At 34.6% G+C, this 19,487-nt stretch overlaps 2 protein-coding genes across 4 annotated transcripts; one reads left to right on the top strand and one right to left on the bottom strand.

Moving 5' to 3' along the window:
- The first annotated feature begins 1,030 nt into the window (after positions 1 to 1,030).
- LOC133875631 (spermidine synthase 1-like) lies at positions 1,031 to 6,781 on the top strand. 2 transcript variants are annotated; one of them, XM_062313828.1, is made up of 10 exons: positions 1,031 to 1,357; positions 2,256 to 2,332; positions 2,455 to 2,577; positions 2,827 to 2,931; positions 3,175 to 3,247; positions 3,419 to 3,490; positions 3,584 to 3,779; positions 5,044 to 5,173; positions 5,344 to 5,431; positions 6,650 to 6,781. In XM_062313828.1, exons 1-10 carry the CDS (start codon positions 1,150 to 1,152, stop codon positions 6,715 to 6,717), a joined length of 1,140 nt encoding a protein of 379 aa, XP_062169812.1. In that variant the 5' UTR covers positions 1,031 to 1,149; the 3' UTR covers positions 6,718 to 6,781. The 2 variants fall into 2 exon arrangements, with proteins under 2 accessions (XP_062169812.1, XP_062169813.1); XM_062313829.1 differs by lacking the exon at positions 2,455 to 2,577.
- A 911-nt stretch (positions 6,782 to 7,692) lies between these two features.
- On the bottom strand, positions 7,693 to 11,629 carry LOC133876386 (uncharacterized). Of its 2 annotated transcripts, XM_062314654.1 has the most exons (4): positions 11,200 to 11,621; positions 10,477 to 10,557; positions 8,319 to 8,458; positions 7,693 to 8,195 (listed from the first exon to the last, which is right to left on the bottom strand). In XM_062314654.1, the coding sequence occupies exons 1-4, from the start codon at positions 11,602 to 11,604 to the stop codon at positions 7,946 to 7,948; spliced, it is 876 nt and encodes a 291-aa protein (XP_062170638.1). In that variant the 5' UTR covers positions 11,605 to 11,621; the 3' UTR covers positions 7,693 to 7,945. The 2 variants fall into 2 exon arrangements, with proteins under 2 accessions (XP_062170638.1, XP_062170639.1); XM_062314655.1 differs by lacking the exon at positions 8,319 to 8,458 and having other exon boundaries at positions 11,200 to 11,629.
- Between the last annotated feature and the right edge of the window lie 7,858 nt (positions 11,630 to 19,487).

Raw genomic sequence — 19,487 nt, 5'->3', positions numbered from 1 at the left:
AATCTCGGTCCCAGGATCTATGTATACCCGGGACCTAATCTAATTATACCTAATGCCTTGTATTCTTGAGAATAGCTGCTCGGTATCTACCTCTCGGTATTATACATCTTAGCTACTTAATACCTGCCTTTCGAGATAAGACTTTTTTTGGAGTTCTGTTGTCTCTCCTTTTCGGGCTGATATTTACCCGAAGGCCCATACTTCTAACAATAGGCCGATCTGACTGAGATTATTCCCAATAGGCTTAAATAGCCAAAATTGTTGACATTTCTTCTATATGAAGAAAGGAATTTTTCCACCGCTTTTTTTCTTTCTATGTGCTGCAGTTTGGCGCCCTTTTTTTTTCATTTGCCTTTTCTCTGCGCTTCATGGCTGCAGCTGCGAATTGGCCCCAGTTGTACAATTTGCGGTGCCTTTCATTTCTTCTTCCTTATTGAACCACATTGGCTTGCTCACGTGAACTTCTCAGTTGTGAATTAATCACCCGGCCAGTTTGCTGCAAAAACAAGGAGGGAAGTCTTCTTGTGGGCCATGCTTTGCTTTCTTTTGCTCTTCTTTTCTTCAATTTTGTCTTCTCTTATTTCGTCCTTTCCCTCCAACTCCATTTTTTTATTATTTTGTTGACCATTCCCTTTCCTTTTGTCATGCACTATATTTCTTTTCTTTTCGTACAAAAAGAGAATAATTTGCCTTAGAATATCATTTCAAACTCAAGATAATTATTGAATAATATTTCATTATTAAATGAAAAATGCAAGAATTAAAATAGAACAGAGATTAATAATGCTTGGTAAGAACCCGATCCTTGTTATTGATTGTGTACCGTTGGCATTCCATGATTAGTGTACTTGAAATTCAATGCACTTGGAATTTTATTACTTAATTTTTTATGATTTCACATAAACTTCTTGTTGGTCTCTCAATTTTGAATGGATTGTCGAATCCATATGATCATCATATATATATATATATATATAGTGATCACTCAGAATCCAAGTGACACATTTTAAGTCGACAAAGCATCCACATATATATAAAATGACAGTTTGCACACATTTAGAATCCAGATGTCATATAAAAAGACAAACCGCTGGAGTGAGGTGGCAAATACCAAAAGGAAGCTGGTGCTAACGATCGACCTCAATAGAAATGACTAGCATTGTTTCTGCCGCATTCTCGAAGGATTTGTTCTCAAAAACCCCAAAAGAAGATGACGTTCTGATCAGCAATGGCGAAAATGAAGTCTCTGCTCTACCAGCTGTCACTGCTGAAATGTTAGGGGAGAACAGATGCTCTGGGGATTTAAAACATCCTACTATTCCCGGTTGGTTTTCTGAGGATTGTCCAATATGGCCAGGTGAGTTTCACTTTCAATTCAATGAAGTTTTCTACGACTTTGTTCCTGCTTGTTGGTTTATATCTATCTTTGTTCAGATACATTAACTTCTCTTCCTGATCATATATAGTTAGATGAATTCAGAATAACTTCTTCATCGATCAGTTCTATGTACACATTCATAGTTTTCCATCATAATGGAACTCTGCTTTGTCCATCCAAAGGAGAAAGAATATAATTAGTTAATGGCGCAAGTCATGCTTCAAATTTAGTGTATAAACACTGGTGTTTCAAACTTTCAATGGTGGACACTGGATTCTTAATTGTAGACAGAATCCGCAAAGCAAAAGTTGAGATAGCATATATATATATATATATATATATATATATATATATATATATAATTTGTGGACACAAAATATATATTTTTTGTCAGTAAATATTGCTAAGATGGGATGATTTTAAACCATTTTTTTTTCTCTTTTGGGTCGTTTCTTGAAGTAGGTTTTGGCCTCTAAACATCTGTCACGCGGAACCAATTAACCAAGAAAACATGTGCCACACGTTGGCTTTTAGTGCCCTTTGTGCATGCTTTAGTGAGAAATTGCAGTACATGTGGCTCCTCTTAATTCCATCATAAAGACAAACGCATTACTTATTGTCATTATCTTATCCTACACTATCGACAAATTAAAAGAACAAATTAAACAACGGACAAAACTTCATAAATCACACTTGCTTTCTTCTTATTTTTTTGGTTCAGTATTCACACACTTGGATTTGGTGAGCACAATCTTGCGCATGCGTTCTTACTTCAGCATAAAAGTTGGCCAGCTATTAATTTTGCTTTGAAATTCTTTTGTTCCACTTGCACACTGATGAACCATATTTATGAACTTTATATGAATATGTCGTGTAGGGCAAGCACACTTTTTAAAAGTAGAGAAAATATTATTTCAAGGATCGTCCAAGTACCAAAGTATGATGGTGTTTCAGGTATATATGCAATATTTTCCATAGTTTTTAGTTGTATATAAATATTATATAATTTTGTGAAAGCATGTGTTTGTTGGCTAGCTGTTGCAATTATATATATATATGTTGACTACTTATTGCAGTCATCAGCCTATGGTAAGGTTTTCGTTCTCGATGGAGCCTTACAACTTACCGAGAAAGATGAATGTGCTTACCAAGAAATGATTACCCACCTTCCACTTTGCTCTATTCCAAAGCCAAGCAAGGTTTAATTTTCTCTATTATATTTAACCATTTTAACATATATACATATATATATATATATGCAAGAAAATCTTAATTATATATGTGGATCCTTTCTATTATATACAAGTTAATTTATACCATATAAAATGAATCCTCGATCTCATCAATTAAATCATATGATAGCAGTAGCTAGCATTCAAAACATGTTTTGCTGGCAATAATACCAACTAAATAATTTTCCCATCTGTTTACTCTATCTTTGTTTTCAGGTATTGCTTATTGGAGGAGGAGATGGCGGTATCCTACGAGAAATCTCTCGCCACTCTTCTATTGAGCAGATTGATATCTGTGAAATAGACATGATGTTGGTTGATGTGAGTACAAAGTTAACCTTTTATTCCGGCCGGCAGTAATATCTCTATGGACCCCCTATGTATATATGTCTCATTGCACGTGTACAGTCTCAGTTCGAGCATTATCATATCTATCAAGCCCCATATTTTTCACGTATAAAATGATGTTAAAATTTTAAAAAATCAGGAAAAAGAAAACTAGGTTTTCGATCCCTTTTGGACAAAAGCATTTGGAATTAATGATACGGTTGGTGTATTTTTAAGGTGTATAAGAAGTTCTTCCCGGATATTGCAGTCGGATACCAGGACCCTCGTGTGACACTTCATGTTAGAGATGGTATGTCCAATTTATATATATATATATATATATATCGTCATTGTTTGTTGCTGCATGCTTTGCCCTACTGAGTCGACCTCTTGGAGGATCGATCCTTCATATATATATATATATATATAATACTTCGACTATATATATATATATATATATATATATATATTCTTTTGGCAGGAATTTCATTTTTGGAGACTAATCCGGGAGGAAATTATGATGCAATAATAGTGGACGCATTCGACCCAATAAGTCTCTCTCTCTCTCTCTCTTGATCAGAAATTATGCATTAATTAATTTGAACAAATTAAAGTTATAATTAATAATGTGTGTGATACAATTCAGGGACTGATCATGAGCTGTTTGAAACCTCATTCTTTGAATTGGTGACAAAATCTCTCCGTCCGGGGGGAGTGTTGTGCATCCAAGCAGAGAGCATATGGTTTCACTCCCTTGACATCGAAGAACTTGTCACAAAATGTCGCCAAATATTTAAAGGCTCGGTCGAATATGCATGGACAATTGTTCCTGCATATCCCAGGTATATATATATATATATATATATACATGCATGCACCCTTTAAGTTAATGTATATATATGCCATATTTTCCTGAAGGGCATGATCGATGCAGGAAATTAGTTTAACTGAATTATGATCGATCGATCTTCTAGATTTTTTAGGGTATTTAAGTTGAGGTTACTAAAATTTTAACCATCATGATCTGCAATTAAATAATTTAGAATTTGTCACCTCACAATTTACAATTTATTGATATTTTTGAATTTATTATATCTCGTTAAGATAGTAAAATATAAATCTTTTAATTAAAAATAATGGTTAAGATTCAATGGATTCCATTGTAGAGTTATCTCAAAAAATCTGAAGGATATATCGATCTTGACCCTTTTTAATTAAGTATAGGTACCCAACCAAACTATATATATCTAAATTAATCAATCCCGCTTACTAAATGTTTTTTTTTTTTTAACCTATATATATATATATATATATATATATATATATATATATATATATATATATATATATATATATATATATATATATATATATATATGCCAACTTAACTTTGACAGAGTCAACTTTTACTATATCAGGTAAAAAAAAAAAAACCATGTGGATGATTAACGTTATTCATGTTATCATCTACATGCATTAATGGTCAAACCAGCCATGTTAAATTTGTCAGAGTAATTATTAGTATGTTTCTTAAAGAGTTTGGCCCTTTATCAACTTTTTTACAGATTCTTTTTTTTTTTTTTTTTGGGTGGATAATATGGAAAAATATAAAAATAAAATTAATAAAGTTGCATTTGTAACATGTAACATTGTTATCACTAAAGATGATGACGGTGGACCCTTTTACTGAAACTGTTTTAACAACCCTAGCTAGCTCACTTAATATATATATATATATATATATTATTACCCTATTCTTATTCTTTGGTCCTTCAGATGTTACATGTTTAAATTCAAACTACAAAATCTAGACTACCACATGCATTTTATCCTTGATCCTCCTGAAAAAATGGCTGAAGTTTATTATGTGAAAAAAAATAAATGGTAGCTAGAGACGTTCTCGATCTAGTCAAAAAATAATTACTGAAGTTCTCCCTCTAATCATCCCGTCTTCACTGTTTAATTTTTCACCGGATGATCTATCTATCTAGCCAAATTAACTCTTTATACATCCAGATCAATTTTGTGAGATATTTGTGAAATGTTTGTATGGTACGTAGTATTTCTTGTAAGAATAATTAATGTGAAAATATATTTCGATTTTAGTGGGGTTATTGGCTTCTTGCTTTGCTCCACCGAGGGGCCGCCCATCAACTTCAAAAATGCAATCAACCCAATTGATCGGAATGAGAGTTATGGCGTAGCAAAAGGGCCCCTGAAGTTTTACAACTCAGAGGTAATTCCTTTGCCTCTTCAACAACTAGTCGACAGGAGATATAATGGACAGCCCTGGCCTGATCATCATCAAGTTCATGCTCCATGATATATTTTCATTGTTATATGTACGTCTCCCTTTCCTTTAACCTGTAGTAGATTGATCTTCTTCTTCAATTCCTTAATTTTCAGGTACATTCAGCAGCCTTTTGTTTGCCATCCTTTGCTAAGAAGGTGATGGCTCCAAAGCCCAAAGTTGGTAGCACCATGAATGGAGTTGGTACAACTACAACTCAACTCAAGACATGATCATAAGCTGATCGAATTTTGATGCAATTTGAATACCATTGTTTGCCATGTTTTGCGCACACCCCGACAATAATCTCACCAAACTTATACTTCATAATTGTGTTTTGATTGTATTGTTAAAAGTTAGGTTAATTTGCTAGTAAAAATCATTTTTGTTGGCTTCAAAAAAAGCAACTTAATTCACACTATACGCATTAATCCATGTTGACCACTAGGCGAATTAATTATGTAAACATTATTTCGCTAAGCAATTATAGCATGATGGGTACGTTTTCCTTTTCTTTTTTTCCTTTTTAAACTTCAATTTTTCTGCTTAATTAAGAATTTAAAGCAACAGCTCTAAAAAAAAAAAAAAAAAAAAGTGCATTGCTTGAGCTTTCAAGCTTTCTCACTAAACCCACTTGGAATTTGGTAATATCTGTCAGTACAATTACATAATCAAAAAGCATTTATGTCGTTCAACTAACCATGTTGTCACATCATGGCACTATTCTAGGTTGAATTCAAGACTGTACACTCAAAATACTTTAGGGACCATGTATGACACTATTCTAGGTTGGATTCGAGACTGTACACTCAAAGTACTATAGGGACCATGTCTGCCATCTGTCATGACCTATCATCGATCTGCTGCATCATTAGTATTTACAAATAAGATAACATTTTACAGGTAAAAAATATGAGTTCACAGCTCAGTAAGTAAACCAACCAATCAAAATGGTGTGTGATGTGAGCCCTCATTTATTCTAATAAAAATCTCTGTCTTTTGTTCAATGGAAAGAGTAATAACATTATAATTTGTCATAATAGTTGACTACGAGAAAACTTTCTAAATAAAGCTACTTTCACTTTTGTTTGAAAAGCTAGCATCAAATAGAGGAGGCTGGCGTTCTCAAGAACGAAGTCCTCAAGAATTGCTTCACCAGCGCTCCTTCCAAACCACGTCCAAGACTTCAGCCAACATTAACACCAAACGCTAGCGCTAGGACTACATACATATCCCAACATTTGTCTTGTCTTTACCAGCGTATATTTTGTATTGCAGAAATTAAGCTCAATAACCAATTTTATCACTTTGAAAACCCAATTACTAAGTTGATGAACATCAAAAGCACATGAATGAATTTTAGATTAACCCTTAGCCTTATTGCTACGAAGATGTAATTGTATTGTGTTGTTTTGGTTGTAGTTGTCAACAGATGGCGCAAGGTTGTTAATTATCTTGAATGGGTCTCTCCAACTCACAGAGAGGGATGAGTTTGCTTACCAAAGAGATGCTCACTCACCTCCTGCTATGCTCAATTCCATACCCAAAGAAGGCTTCATATTCTACTCTTCATCCTCACAACCCTCCCAATAAATTATAATTATAATGTTCATTAATATCATTTTTCCCTTTTCCTACTTGAGTAGCAAATATTTCTACCTTTCTTTCATAATTGTTTTTCCAAATTTCTATCTTGATTATTTCTTTGAATGTTTGGTCAATTACTCAGTTATAGAAATTCTATGTTAATTTCTTTTCTTGTGGACAAAAAAAAAAAACTTCAATTAAACCTTGGGTGTTGAAACTCTTAACAAAAACCCAAAGGGTGAAGGTTTTCGATGAAAATTACAAGAGAGTGAAAAAATTGTAATCAGAAATTATATAGAGCACAAGTTGGTCATATTTTCATTGAAATCGTCCTTGTACTTGATCGAAGAATTAATAAAGTTTCGATGTAGAAATAAACCATGTACTTGATAATGCTGTAAACATTAGATGGCCATTACTCTTCTAATGGCAGGCATCAAAGGATGCTCGAAACAACTGCAAACGAGCAGGGCATGTACATAGATTGCACAAGGTTGCCAAACTGACAACCTGAACAAATCAAGAGTGCTTGTAAGCTCTTAGTTCATATGCATGAAAGATGGTCAAATAATTCTACAGTTTAGTTGAAGCATTGCAAGGAACAAGAGCTAAGGAATTCAATGTCTGTGTTGTGTGAAAAAGCCTTTACAGCCAAACTTGTTAGCCTTGTTCAACAATAGAATTTGTATCTTAATTTTGCTTATATTAGATAAATGCCCCCAGAAGAATGAAGATGCCCTATACCCTACCTTTTCCAATAAATCAAGAGCAATTAAGATGAGTAGCTCCCAACTCCAAGTCGCTTATCTAATTTATAAAAAATATATATATACACTAAAATAAAAAGGTATGTCCTCAAACAATTTCTCTAATCAAGGTTTAATCAAAATGGCTTACAATTTATAATCCAAGTATATGTTGTTTTGAAATTACAACAGATCTATCATCTTTCAACAGAACAATATAATGATACAGGTTTGAGAGAACTTAACAAATCAATGAAGATCCTTTCAATTGAGTAAAGGAGCTGATGCTTCTTGATTTATGACAGATTTCACAAACCTGAATCTTAGTGCTGCCTGGGCTCGAGGCATTTGTCCAACTAAATTAGGTTGGCATATGTAAATAGCATTAAAGGGGAAGTTGTTCTTTTTCAAGATCTTTAGGGTACATGGACAAAATACACAAACAGTGAGGGAGAAAAAAGTAAGTGGCTAAAAAGACAAGAACTCCAAGGTCAGCCTCTTCACCAACTGCTGGCCGACGAGGATTTGCCCAGTATAATTGACTAGCACACCATAAGCAGTACAGGCTTGCTATGATCAGTATAAGTTTCATTGATTGATATGATTGTTTTCTGGTGGACTTTAAGGACTTCATTCTGCACACCGAACAAATCAGCAATATGATTATGCCGAGAATTACACCCGTGCCAGGAATATTAAACAAAATTTAGGATGCAGTATCCCAACAAAACAAAAACAAAATGGAAAAAGAAAAACACCTGTTGATGTAAATAAAGCCACCAATTAAGCAAATGCATAAGAAGCCGACTACAACAACGGCATCTGGATTGATAGGTGCTCGGCTCTCCCACCAACCAGTGCTCAATATCCAACTATACATCGTTGAATGCCCATTTTCCTAAACATTTAGAACATAATATATGGTCCATGAGTCCATCAATTTGAACTACACATCACCACTAACTACAAATACATATAAAATTGTGGCATCCAAAGAACAAGAAAAGAAAAATAAACAAGGTTCTTTCTTTTGATAGGCATGAAAAGGAAATTCTATAAGAACAACAAACATGAGTTTGCTTCCTGCGGCAACAATTACTGTGTGGTGCTCATAATCTTTGGGTAGCCCCATGTTTTACTAGCCAGCAAACCACTGACAAGGGTGACTAAAATGTCAAAGTTTCAATTTTTTATATGAGACTTTTGTATAGATTTTGCCAGTATTATACAGGACAATAATGCATTGAAAAAAATCAAGCTATACATTGTAAGGATTGGGAGCTTTAAGCATTAAACAAAATCAGCTACCATAATGCTTTCTTGAGTTTAAAGGCTAAAGGATGGAAATTTTCTGCAAATTTTATACTAAATATTTAGTAAACGCACCAACCCCTCAATATGGCTTGAGCAAATCCAATTCAAGCAAACACAGCATACTAGCAGCTCACCCCAGCTAATTGAATTCAGTTCGGTTTATATTCATAAAAAAAATAAAAAATAAAAAAATTGAATTCATTTTACATAACTATATTTCACAATGACTCTATATTGAGGGTTTTATTTTCTAAATCATAAGTCATCATAGACTTTCCAGTTACCTTAGCCTATGTTTCCTTGCCTGACCCCTGCGTTAGCAGCAGTTCAACTTAAACCTAAGCAGAATGAACTCAACCAATTTAGGAGAACTACCATCCATATTACTCTCCAGTAGGGCTGCTTCTAACTTCTCAGAAATGCAACTAATAACAATCTTATCCAATTTAATCATGTCATTCATCCAATGAACATTTTTATGCTCCCTTCATGAACATGTTGGTGAATTGCTTTCCAATCCGTGCCATCAAGTATGGCTGGTCGTAATGGCCATGCATGTCAATCAAACAAGTAAAAGCAAGTACTGTGGCTACTCTACTTCAACTTTTATCCCCTTGCAAAGGTCTAAGACAAGAAAAGCAAAGCTTGCTCTTGGGTATCTAATCTCCATTAATGCACAAACACATTACTCCTCAACTTACTATAATCACCTTCCACACAAGAAGTATTAATCCTGTTCACATCAAAACTACCTTAATCTAAATTGTCTCACCATGTCTTTTGGATGTGATTCTCGCCCCAGATCGCTAGATATGGCCCGTTCATATCACTATTGCACTGCTAGCAAATAGCATATCCATGGAAACAATTTTTGCATGTGCCCAATAATTCATGTCATCAAGCGTTCTCTAAAAGGTAAACTTACTTTCTCCATTATGCAATTGATCTATGCAAACTGAAGTTCCATCTTACATATCCTTCAATAAGCCCACAAACTTACTGTTGTCTACTGTTATAAAAATTAGCACATTAGCGCTTCCAGAACCATGTCATTTTTGTAATAACTCAATAAGAATAAAGAAGACGGCTCACACCTTCTCCCCAAATATTTCCACAAATTGCCTATGTTATGAGAAAGGTCGAATCATCAATCTCTACATGAAACAAGTGATTATCCAATACTTTCTTTTTCATGTACTGAATTTTGCTCAACTATTTTCTTCCAACCTGCTCCCATCCTACAACCTTTAAATATTGTAAGATGAGCGAAAATGAATGCATCCTTAGTTTTCACATATACAGAGCAGAACACTTTCTCACAATACATTCAGCACATTTTCTTCTCCTAAACCTTACCAACGAGTTAGTTGAACAAAACACTATAACTGCATTACAAATAGAAGCCATTGCCACAGTATTATGTCTCTGAAAGCCTTTCATGCTTCATTGTCCTTGAGGCTTATTTAACTACAAATAGCTTAACCTTCCAGAACAAAGTCACCAACATTGCTTTCAGTAAAGTAACAGAAAAAAATAACTGAAAAAGACATAAAACCAAACAAATAATTACAGCCAGCAACATAACATATGAGCTCTACATACCTCGAACAAGTGGTCCAGGAAAAAGTGCGTTAAAGAACCTGCCGAGACCAACAATAAGCATTGCTTCTTAGTAAGTGGCACCTGCAGCATAAAAGCCCGACACCTTACAAAACTAATTATATTACTACATCTAGCACCAGCACACCTTACAAAACTAATCACCCGACGCCACTTCCAACAACTAGGATTGCAAACCGCTTATTACCCACAACTGTTTCCAATTAATGCAGTAAGTGCATGAAGACAACAAACTCGTCAATGCGTTAAATATGAAAATGTAATAGGTTGGCAAATGATTGCATTTGAGACAACCCTTTACCGAGAAGGGATTAAGATCCAGATCTCTATCCACCGAGAAGCATCCAAAACTGAATCCGACCAATACAACCATCTGAGTTATTTTTTCTCCATAAACAAACAAAAAAAAAAATCTCTTTTTGTTTTTGTGCTTTGTACTGACACTATCATTCAAATTGGGAGTCTAGCTTTGCAATTCCCACGTAATGCTCAAAAAAGAATCAATCAAATTAAGTCATTAAAACCCAAATCCCTTAACTTAAAATCACCATAACACATCCCAGTTACTGAATTCAAAAACCTAATTCAGATTTGCCACGCATTCAATAACCCAGAATTCAAAACTCAATTTCCTTCCTATTCCCACACTTTCTCAGCAACCAAACAACGAAAACATAAAACTTTCAAGCTCAGCGACTAACTCACCCCAGACACTGAATCGAGAACCCCTTTTTGGATCAAAGCCCTGGAGACCCTAGAGTAGAGAAAACACAAAGGGAGCCCAAGAATCAGGACGTAGTAAAAGGGGTGGTGGATGACATCGGCTAGATCGGAGGCCAAGGTTCGGCCGAAGCCAAGGGTGGTGGCGAGCCACTCGGAGAAGGAGCCGATGTCGGGGCCGAAGAAGGCGTTGAGGGCGTAGGTGAGCGTGTGGTGGGGGCTGAAGCGGCCGTTGGTGACGGACGTGAGGGCCAGGCCCGAGCCCATGGCGTACATCAGGTGCGGCCCTGGGCCTGGCATTGCTCGCCACTGTCGCCACTCGCCAGCTAGTGTCTGCGGTGCAGCGCGCAACACCACGAGCACAAAGTTTGGCTTGGAAAGGTTGTACATTTGGACTTATATTTGCTGTGCAAGTTTCAAATTCACCATTCCATAAATCCAATGATACATTTGAAATATATTTATATTATTTCTTTTATATTAATGTTTGTTTGCATTATCCCAATCACTGTTCACCTCTCTTTTTTTGCAACTTTTTTTTTTAAAAACAAAAATAATTTTTGAAATTTTATATATTTATATTTTTTATTAAGAGAGACACTGTCACTATTTTATTGGTGCTGAAGTGGTACCTAACGAAATCTGTCAAAAATTTTAACGAAATTTTACTCCAGTAAGCGATCTGTAAATTAGGCCAACTACAGAGAACGATTTGTCTTATAGGTCAACCATAAGAACCAATAGTGTAATTTTTTAAAAAAGAAGAATGCAACCGTTGCTCTCTACGTAGCAATGGCTAATCTAGTGCTGCGATTTTAGGGTTTTAACCAAAATTTGACTAAAATGATAATTTAGATATTACAATAAGAATGCTCAAAGTTTGTTCAATTAAGCTCAAGGATGTAAATTTCGAAAAGAAAAGAAAGGAGATTGAGACATTTGGGTGTCAAAGTTTGTCTTTGTTCTTTTAAATCAAACCTTAAAAAATGTAAATTTCGAAAAGAAAGGAGATTGAGACATTTGGGTGTTAAAGTTGAGTATTTTTTCTTTGAAGCAATTCTCTTGTGTAAACCATTTCATACAAACCAGAATGGCAGAATGTAGATATGGATGAGATTGGAGGAGGTTAAAGATGGGCCTGGGCCTGGGCCTAAAAAGGATAATTGGGTAATTTGGTAGGCATGAAAGGAACGTCAAAGAAAAGGATAAGACTAGTGGAACATTCCATCAAGTCGGGGGGGGGGGGGGGGGGGGGAGGGCCCACGTTATATAGTAGTGTTTCTCTTTAAGCAGATAAGGACGGGAGACTCCACGCTCCCTCACCACACGCAATCACACTCCTACGTCTCTACGACACCCTGCCGTGTAACACGGGGATGCTGGGATGGATGGATGGATGTTGGATAAGGCCGTGGGTCCCGCTCCATTTTTCCATTCGCATGAAAAGAAAAAAGAAAGCATCATTAATTAATTCCTCGCCTCTTCGCCATCCCAACCAAACGTGGCACCCAATAAACATATTTTTATATGTATGTCATGTCGTATTCCTCGCCTCTTCGTATCCGTAACTTGTAAAATAATCAATAACTCATATCCCACTATCGTATAATCATAGTATATTAAATAATATTATTTTATTCTTTTAAATATATTTTATTTGAGAAAGACAGATGATAAATACTATATATTCATTCTAGTGGGATGATGTACCAATCCTCATTAACTTTTGAAATTTTTTTTTTAAAAAAAAAAAGCAAATACTGATCTAATGGTTTATGTGGCAGTGAGATGGGCATATAATATGTAATAGATACATGTTATATGTACATTTTTTTGTACATCTCTTATTTAAATCAACTATTAGACTTGTAGGACCCACATGTAGATAAATCATGAAAAAAAAATGATTTATTTACATCTTTCATGCATCTTTTTTTAAAATTAATTATTAGATCTGTAGGACCCGAGTAATTTTGCAAGTACATTAAGTGTCCATCAAAAAACGATGTGGCTTTTAAAATTACAATTTGATCAATCACACGCTCAATGGTGATTTTAAAAACTATCTCATTTTTTTATGGACACTTATTGTATATGTAGAATTATTCGTATGACCCACATATGAGCAATTCTAGAAATCTATCATGTGTTACTCTTGTATTTATCTAAAAATAAGGCGGTTTTTAAAATCATAATTGGATTTGTGATCGATTACTATTAAATTTTGATCAAATTATGATTTTAAAAGCCACTTTAATTTTAGATGAACACAAGAATGACACGTGATGAACTTCTGAAATTACTCATCACATATGAATCCTACATATTCAATTGTTGATTTATAAAAGAGATGTACAAAAAATATATATCTAACATATCTCTTGGATCAACAACTATTTTTTTAAAAAAATAAATAAATAAATAAATCCATAATCATTAGACTTTCCCACATTAGCTTTTGAGATTTGTTTAAATAGTTGTATGATGCGTAGCATTTCTTATTTTATTTTCTAAAATTGTTAGAAATTTAGATAAGATTTTGTTATTTAAATATTTATATTTTTAAAATAGTTTTAGATAAGATTTTGTTATTTAAATATTTATTATTATAAAATATTTTTACTTCAAAATTAATATTAAGTTAAAAAAAATATATGATAAACATTGAAGCAGTTTCAATTTGAAAAACAAATTATTTGATAAAGATTTTTTGCTTTAGATTTGAAATGGTTTTTTTAATGTGATATAAAGATTAAAAAATATTTTTTGATGTGGCCTATATTTAAAAGTAATATTTTTTATTTGGGAAAAAAAAATGATAAAATTGCTGTACTAAATTATGAGGAAGTGTCCCGATTGTGCAGCCTAACCAATCAAACCTGCAGGGTGGTCGGTGATGTGAAGCTTTTCATCTGCGTGGCAATTGGCAAATATAGTGGCCCCCACACAAATGGATAAGATATAAAAAATGATGACGCCAAATGCACGTTATGTCTCCGCTCACATGCAGACACGCTGACATGCAACCTCAATCCATCCAAAGTAATGCCCGGGTACAATAAATTCCATGTTGATTTTTCGGTCGCATATTCGCATGGGTCGACACGATCTCTTTCTTAATTTATTTTCAGACCTTCAGAAAATAATACAATTATATTTTACATATATATATATTTCTTTTCCGTTAAGGTTGTATTTCGGTTGGAATTGGAATTCTTGGATTCTTACACGTGTCCATTGTATCCTATAATGGGACATTGTTTCGGAAGAAGTGTTAGATTTTTTAAAATTTAATTTACAAATAATGTGTCACAATCTCGTATTTAGAATTATTTAAATCACGTGTAAAGTTCTATAAATAAAGTATTGCACTCATATCAAATATGAAGCAAAGATGTAGTCAAAAAGGCTTTAACGTGTGGATGTAGGCGATAAACCGAACTACCTTAAGATTCGTTCGGATTTGCGATTTCAAAAAGTGCAATTTAAAATAATAATTTTAAATTAAAATCGTACGATTTGAAATAATGATTTTTAAAAACACAGTTAAGCGTTTGACAAAATCGCAGTTTAACCTTTAAAGTCGTAAATTAGCCTTTAAAATTTTGCGTTTTAAAAAAAAATCATCTTACTTGCTATTTGAAAATGCAGATTTTCTACGTTTTCAAATCATAATTTTTAAAAATGCAGTTTCCAAACGATTTATATTCTGCGATTTGGTTTAAAATCGCATTTATTACGAAATCGCAATCCTAAACGCACTCTTAATCTATGTATTGTCCTTCTTTATTTATCTATTTTTTGTTTAATGGGGATATAAATCAACATTTATCGCGAATAATTTCTATCCTTGAACAAAACCCATGTCAGCGCACGCGAAGAAACAGGAATGGATAACTCAATAAGATGCATAGGAATGACAATATCCATGATTAAGGGAAAGAAAATACTACCATTAGATTTATTTTTAATTAAGTTTCTTCTGATCGATAATGATCTTCTTTCTTGACGCATGTCTTAGACTTTTCCCTCCTAAAATTCCTAGTCAAACATCAATAACATAATCTCTTCAAAGCTTTCTTTGTTGGATTAGTTGATGATGTTAATGTTTCGAACACTTATCCCAAAAGAACAAAAATAAAAAAAGAAATAAATTAGAGTTGGCCTTGTCCTCGAAATTTTTTTTTTTTTTGAAATATTAATTAAATAATAATAATTTTTTAAAATAAATTATAATTTAATATAATATCAAAACAAAAAGTTTAAGAATCCAAATCTTATCTCCAATATTGGGAAGCAATTATAATTATATATCCAGCGTGGGATTGATGTACTAGAAACTCTGAGGGGGCATGCCGACGTGGTCTCAGACATCCAACGAAAATAAAGCAAGTGCGTGCGGAGCTGTCGGTGTAGGGTCCATTTGGGTCCAAAAGTGGTTGGTATGGCTTTGAAGACAGGAATTGGTCCGAAATGTGAAAGCAGAAAAGTCCGTACGAGATTTGAGGGGAAATAGGATAATGGTAGGATGAGGAAAACGGAAGGAGAAAGGTAAGGGGAAAAAAGGCTTTTAAAGATCCTTGTCCCCCTAGGTTTTATCCACATCCGACTGCACAACTACATGAGGGACCTCCTTTTTCATCAAAATTACATTCTTATCATTATCCACATCCATCTTGGATCTTGCCATTGCATTTGATGTTTATATTTTTTATTTTTTATTTGTATAAGTTACTGTCTAAAAGCACCCAACATCATAGTCTCAATTTTATTATTATTATTATTTTTTTTTACGTCATTCAAATATTTTTCTTTATTTTTTCTAAAATCACCACCCATATCTAACACATTATAATTGCAAGTGCCGCCGCAGTGGCTGCCGCGACAATTATTTATGGCGGGCTTACTGAGTCCAGGTCGTTGACAAGTTCTGACAACGCCATTTGGGTGTTTGCATACATACTAATTAAGGTATACGGATGTGTTAATATATATAATCTGCATACTAATTGATTGTTTTAATACTAGTTTGAACATTAACGAGAATATTACAAATTAATCTAGGATTAGAATGCTGAGGATTGAGATCTTCTATAATTGAAGGCCCTGCAATCCTAATGAAAGGCTTGGAATGAGCCATGCAGTGTAAGTGCATAAGAGAGAGAGAGAGAGAGAGAGAGAGAGAGAGAGATAAAAAATATAAGTTAAGGCCAACTAAGATGGTCGGTCACCCCCACAATAGAATAGGGGTGGTTGGACTACCCCAAAGTCAATTTGTTGGTGGCTAAACTATCTCAAAATAATTTTAGAGGTGGCAAATTACTCTTAAAACAACCAATAAGGGTGACCGATAATCTCCATGATTGTTTTGGATAATCAAATCACCCAAACTATCAGCTGCTTTTGAGGGTAGTTTGACCGCTAAATCAATTGTTTTGGGTGGGTTTTGCATTCCCAATAAGTGGTTGATCAAATAATTGAAGAGGAAAAGGGAGTCGAGGGACTAATTCCTCCTCCTTATTCTTCTTCTTCTTCTTTAGTTTAAAAAAAATTACTTTTGTTTTTTTTTTTTATGATTGATGACGTGGTATAATCACGGTAAATGAAACTCATGAATTTAAAAATATAATTATAGGGGATTTCAATCCTAATGCTGAGAACAAAAGTTTATAATGTATGGGACACTAGAAATGACCCTATGATTTATATTAGGGGTGAAATAACCACCCATAACCGCAAACCGTATAACCGCAAAATTGCCTTAAAACCGGTAACCGCTAACCTTCCTACAAAGGTGCTTAGCGGTTTTTACAGAGGCGGTTAGCGGTTATAACCGCTAACCGCCTTTATTTTCGTGTATATATATATTTATATTTTCTACAGGTGAAACGACGTCGTTTCACCTACACCCTAAAGAAAATAAGAAAAAAAAAAAAACCTAACTCCTTACTCGTCTCATTCGCCTCCCATCTAATTCCGCCTTTCTCTCTCTCTCTCTCTCTCTCTCTCTCGCCGCAAATATATATATATATATATATATATATATTTTTTTTTTTTTCTATAGGTGAAACGACGTCGTTTCACCTATACCCTAAAGAAAAGAAGAAAAAAAAAACCTAACTCCTTACTCGTCTCATTCGCCTCTCATCTAATTTCGCCTCTCTCTCTCTTGCCGCAACATATGCTTGAAGGAGTAACTGGGCTAATAATCGTTCGGGAAACTCTCTAGAAGGCAGCAACACAAAGCCAGTTGAACCCCACTCTGGAAGGTAGTTTTCGAGAAGTCTTTGCCGAAAAGACATTACCAGAGGACTAAATCGGAGAGGTATGAGCTACGAATTGGGGAGGATGACAACACAGTTGTCCTCGCATTTGACTCCGGCCCAAGAGCACGGACTGGGCTCTATGACATTCTAGAGAAGCATTTGTCCGCCGACTACCAACCGGAGGGCCAAGAAAGTAGATCCGTTGGAACCCAGATTTGGTTTTGCCAAGGGCAACACAACGTTGTCTTGGTTGGTTTTTGGTATCTTGGTTGGTTTTCTTCTGGAGAAAACCACCCAGATTTTGAAACGAGGAAGTGGGTTTGTGGGGTTTGGAGTATTGGTCATATCTGTAACTAATTCAAAACCCTCTAACCAGTAAGTTTTCTTCATGTTTGTCGTGGGTTTTGGTCAAATTTTTGTTTTCACCACTAGATCTGGTTGAATCGGCATCTTTGGGTGAGGTTGATTTTCAGCATTTATGGTTTTCTTGTTTTCATTGTTGGATCTATCATGTTGGGAAAAAGAAGCGGTTGCCAGTTGGTGGTTATAAACTGCCAACCGCTGGTTATTTCATAACCGGTAACCGGCCATGCGGTTGGCGGAGGTGGTTGGTGTTTTTCACTAACCGCCCATGCGGTTGCGGTTAGCGGTTTTGGTCAATAACCGCTAACCGCAACAGTATTTTCACCCATAATTTATATTGAATAGTTGCAATTAATGCTTTGTTTGTTTCGGCAAAAAATGGTTTCTGTATTTTTCAGTGTTTGGTGAAAATAATAGTCAACCCGAAAATGATTTTCGTTTGACAAAAAATGCTTAGTAAATTTCGAAAAATGATTTACGCTTTTTAAAAGCGTAAATCATTTTCCCCATGTGGCAGACACATTTGATCATCTTTTAAACAACGTAGTTGACCTTCATGTTCAAGTAGTCGACCACCATTGGAATCTGGCCGATGCCAGAATCCGACAACGTCTGGTCACTATCGCCTGAATCCGAAATCCGGTCATTGTGCCAGATTCCGACAGCTAGAATCTGGTCAACCCATATTCCGGTGACCAGAATGACCGGAACTGGCTAGAACGACCAGATCCTAGCCATCTAGCCGGAATCCTGGCTGTTCTGTGTCGGATTCCAGCCGTTCTAGTGGGATTCCGGCAATTCTGTGATGGATTTTGGCACAAATGGCTAGATTCCGGCCACTTTCGCCGGAATCCGGCCAACCCATTGCGAATAAAAATATTATATTATTTTACATTAATATTTATATATTGTGAATAAAAATTGATTTTTATAAGTTAATATAATTGAATGAAAATATAAAAAATATTTGTGATTTTTCGTACGCGCCAAACACTAGAAAATGCTTTCGGCGAAAAATATTTTCTTGAAAAATGATTTTCCTGAAAACCATTTTACGATGGAAACCATTTTACGTCGAAACAAACTGAGCATAACTCATTTTTTATGGGTACAAGAAAAGTGATTCTATAATAGGTAAATTTAATTATTTAATAATTAATGTGATAAATGTCATGTAGATTGCCATATTAGTTTATAAAAAAGAAAAAGAAAAAGAAAAAAAAAGGTATAATAAAATTTATAATAACCATAGCAACACTCAACATAATATTAGGCCTGTCAATTTTTTACATAATCTACGGACTCGACACAAACCCAACACAAAATTAGCAAGTTAAAATTGTGATGCTTGACTCGTTTAATTAAACTGGTTGGATTATGACTGATATATATAATTTTATACATATACCTAACACTATTTAAACTCGATACGTTATATTTATGATTAAATTTTATTTACACGACCTTTAAGCCCAATACAGAATTAACAAATTATGGTGGATCGATCGTGAAAAATGGTTTTATGATATTAACCGAGGGGATTTGGGCAGCACAAAATTCATAATTAAATAGGAGGAGAGTTTTGGTAAACACGTTAGGAGGAATTAGGTAAAAGAGAGTAAATGCGTGTGTTATCCAAAGTGG

Source organism: Alnus glutinosa, chromosome 8 (assembly GCF_958979055.1).
Source record: "Alnus glutinosa chromosome 8, dhAlnGlut1.1, whole genome shotgun sequence".
Lineage (NCBI taxonomy): Eukaryota > Viridiplantae > Streptophyta > Magnoliopsida > Fagales > Betulaceae > Alnus > Alnus glutinosa.
Note: the sequence above shows the minus strand (reverse complement) of the source record. Positions and strands in the feature narration are given on the sequence as shown.

Coding starts and splice junctions, on each gene's coding strand:
- LOC133875631 (XM_062313828.1), top strand. CDS start 1,150: ATGACTAGCATTGTTTCTGCCGCATTCTCGAAGGATTTGTTCTCAAAA. Junction 1,358..2,255: donor GGATTGTCCAATATGGCCAG/GTGAGTTTCACT, acceptor TATGTCGTGTAG/GGCAAGCACACTTTTTAAAA. Junction 2,932..3,174: donor TAGACATGATGTTGGTTGAT/GTGAGTACAAAG, acceptor TGTATTTTTAAG/GTGTATAAGAAGTTCTTCCC.
- LOC133876386 (XM_062314654.1), bottom strand. CDS start 11,604: ATGTACAACCTTTCCAAGCCAAACTTTGTGCTCGTGGTGTTGCGCGCT. Junction 10,558..11,199: donor TTCTCGATTCAGTGTCTGGG/GTGAGTTAGTCG, acceptor TTTATGCTGCAG/GTGCCACTTACTAAGAAGCA. Junction 8,196..8,318: donor GGCTTTATTTACATCAACAG/GTGTTTTTCTTT, acceptor TTCGGTGTGCAG/AATGAAGTCCTTAAAGTCCA.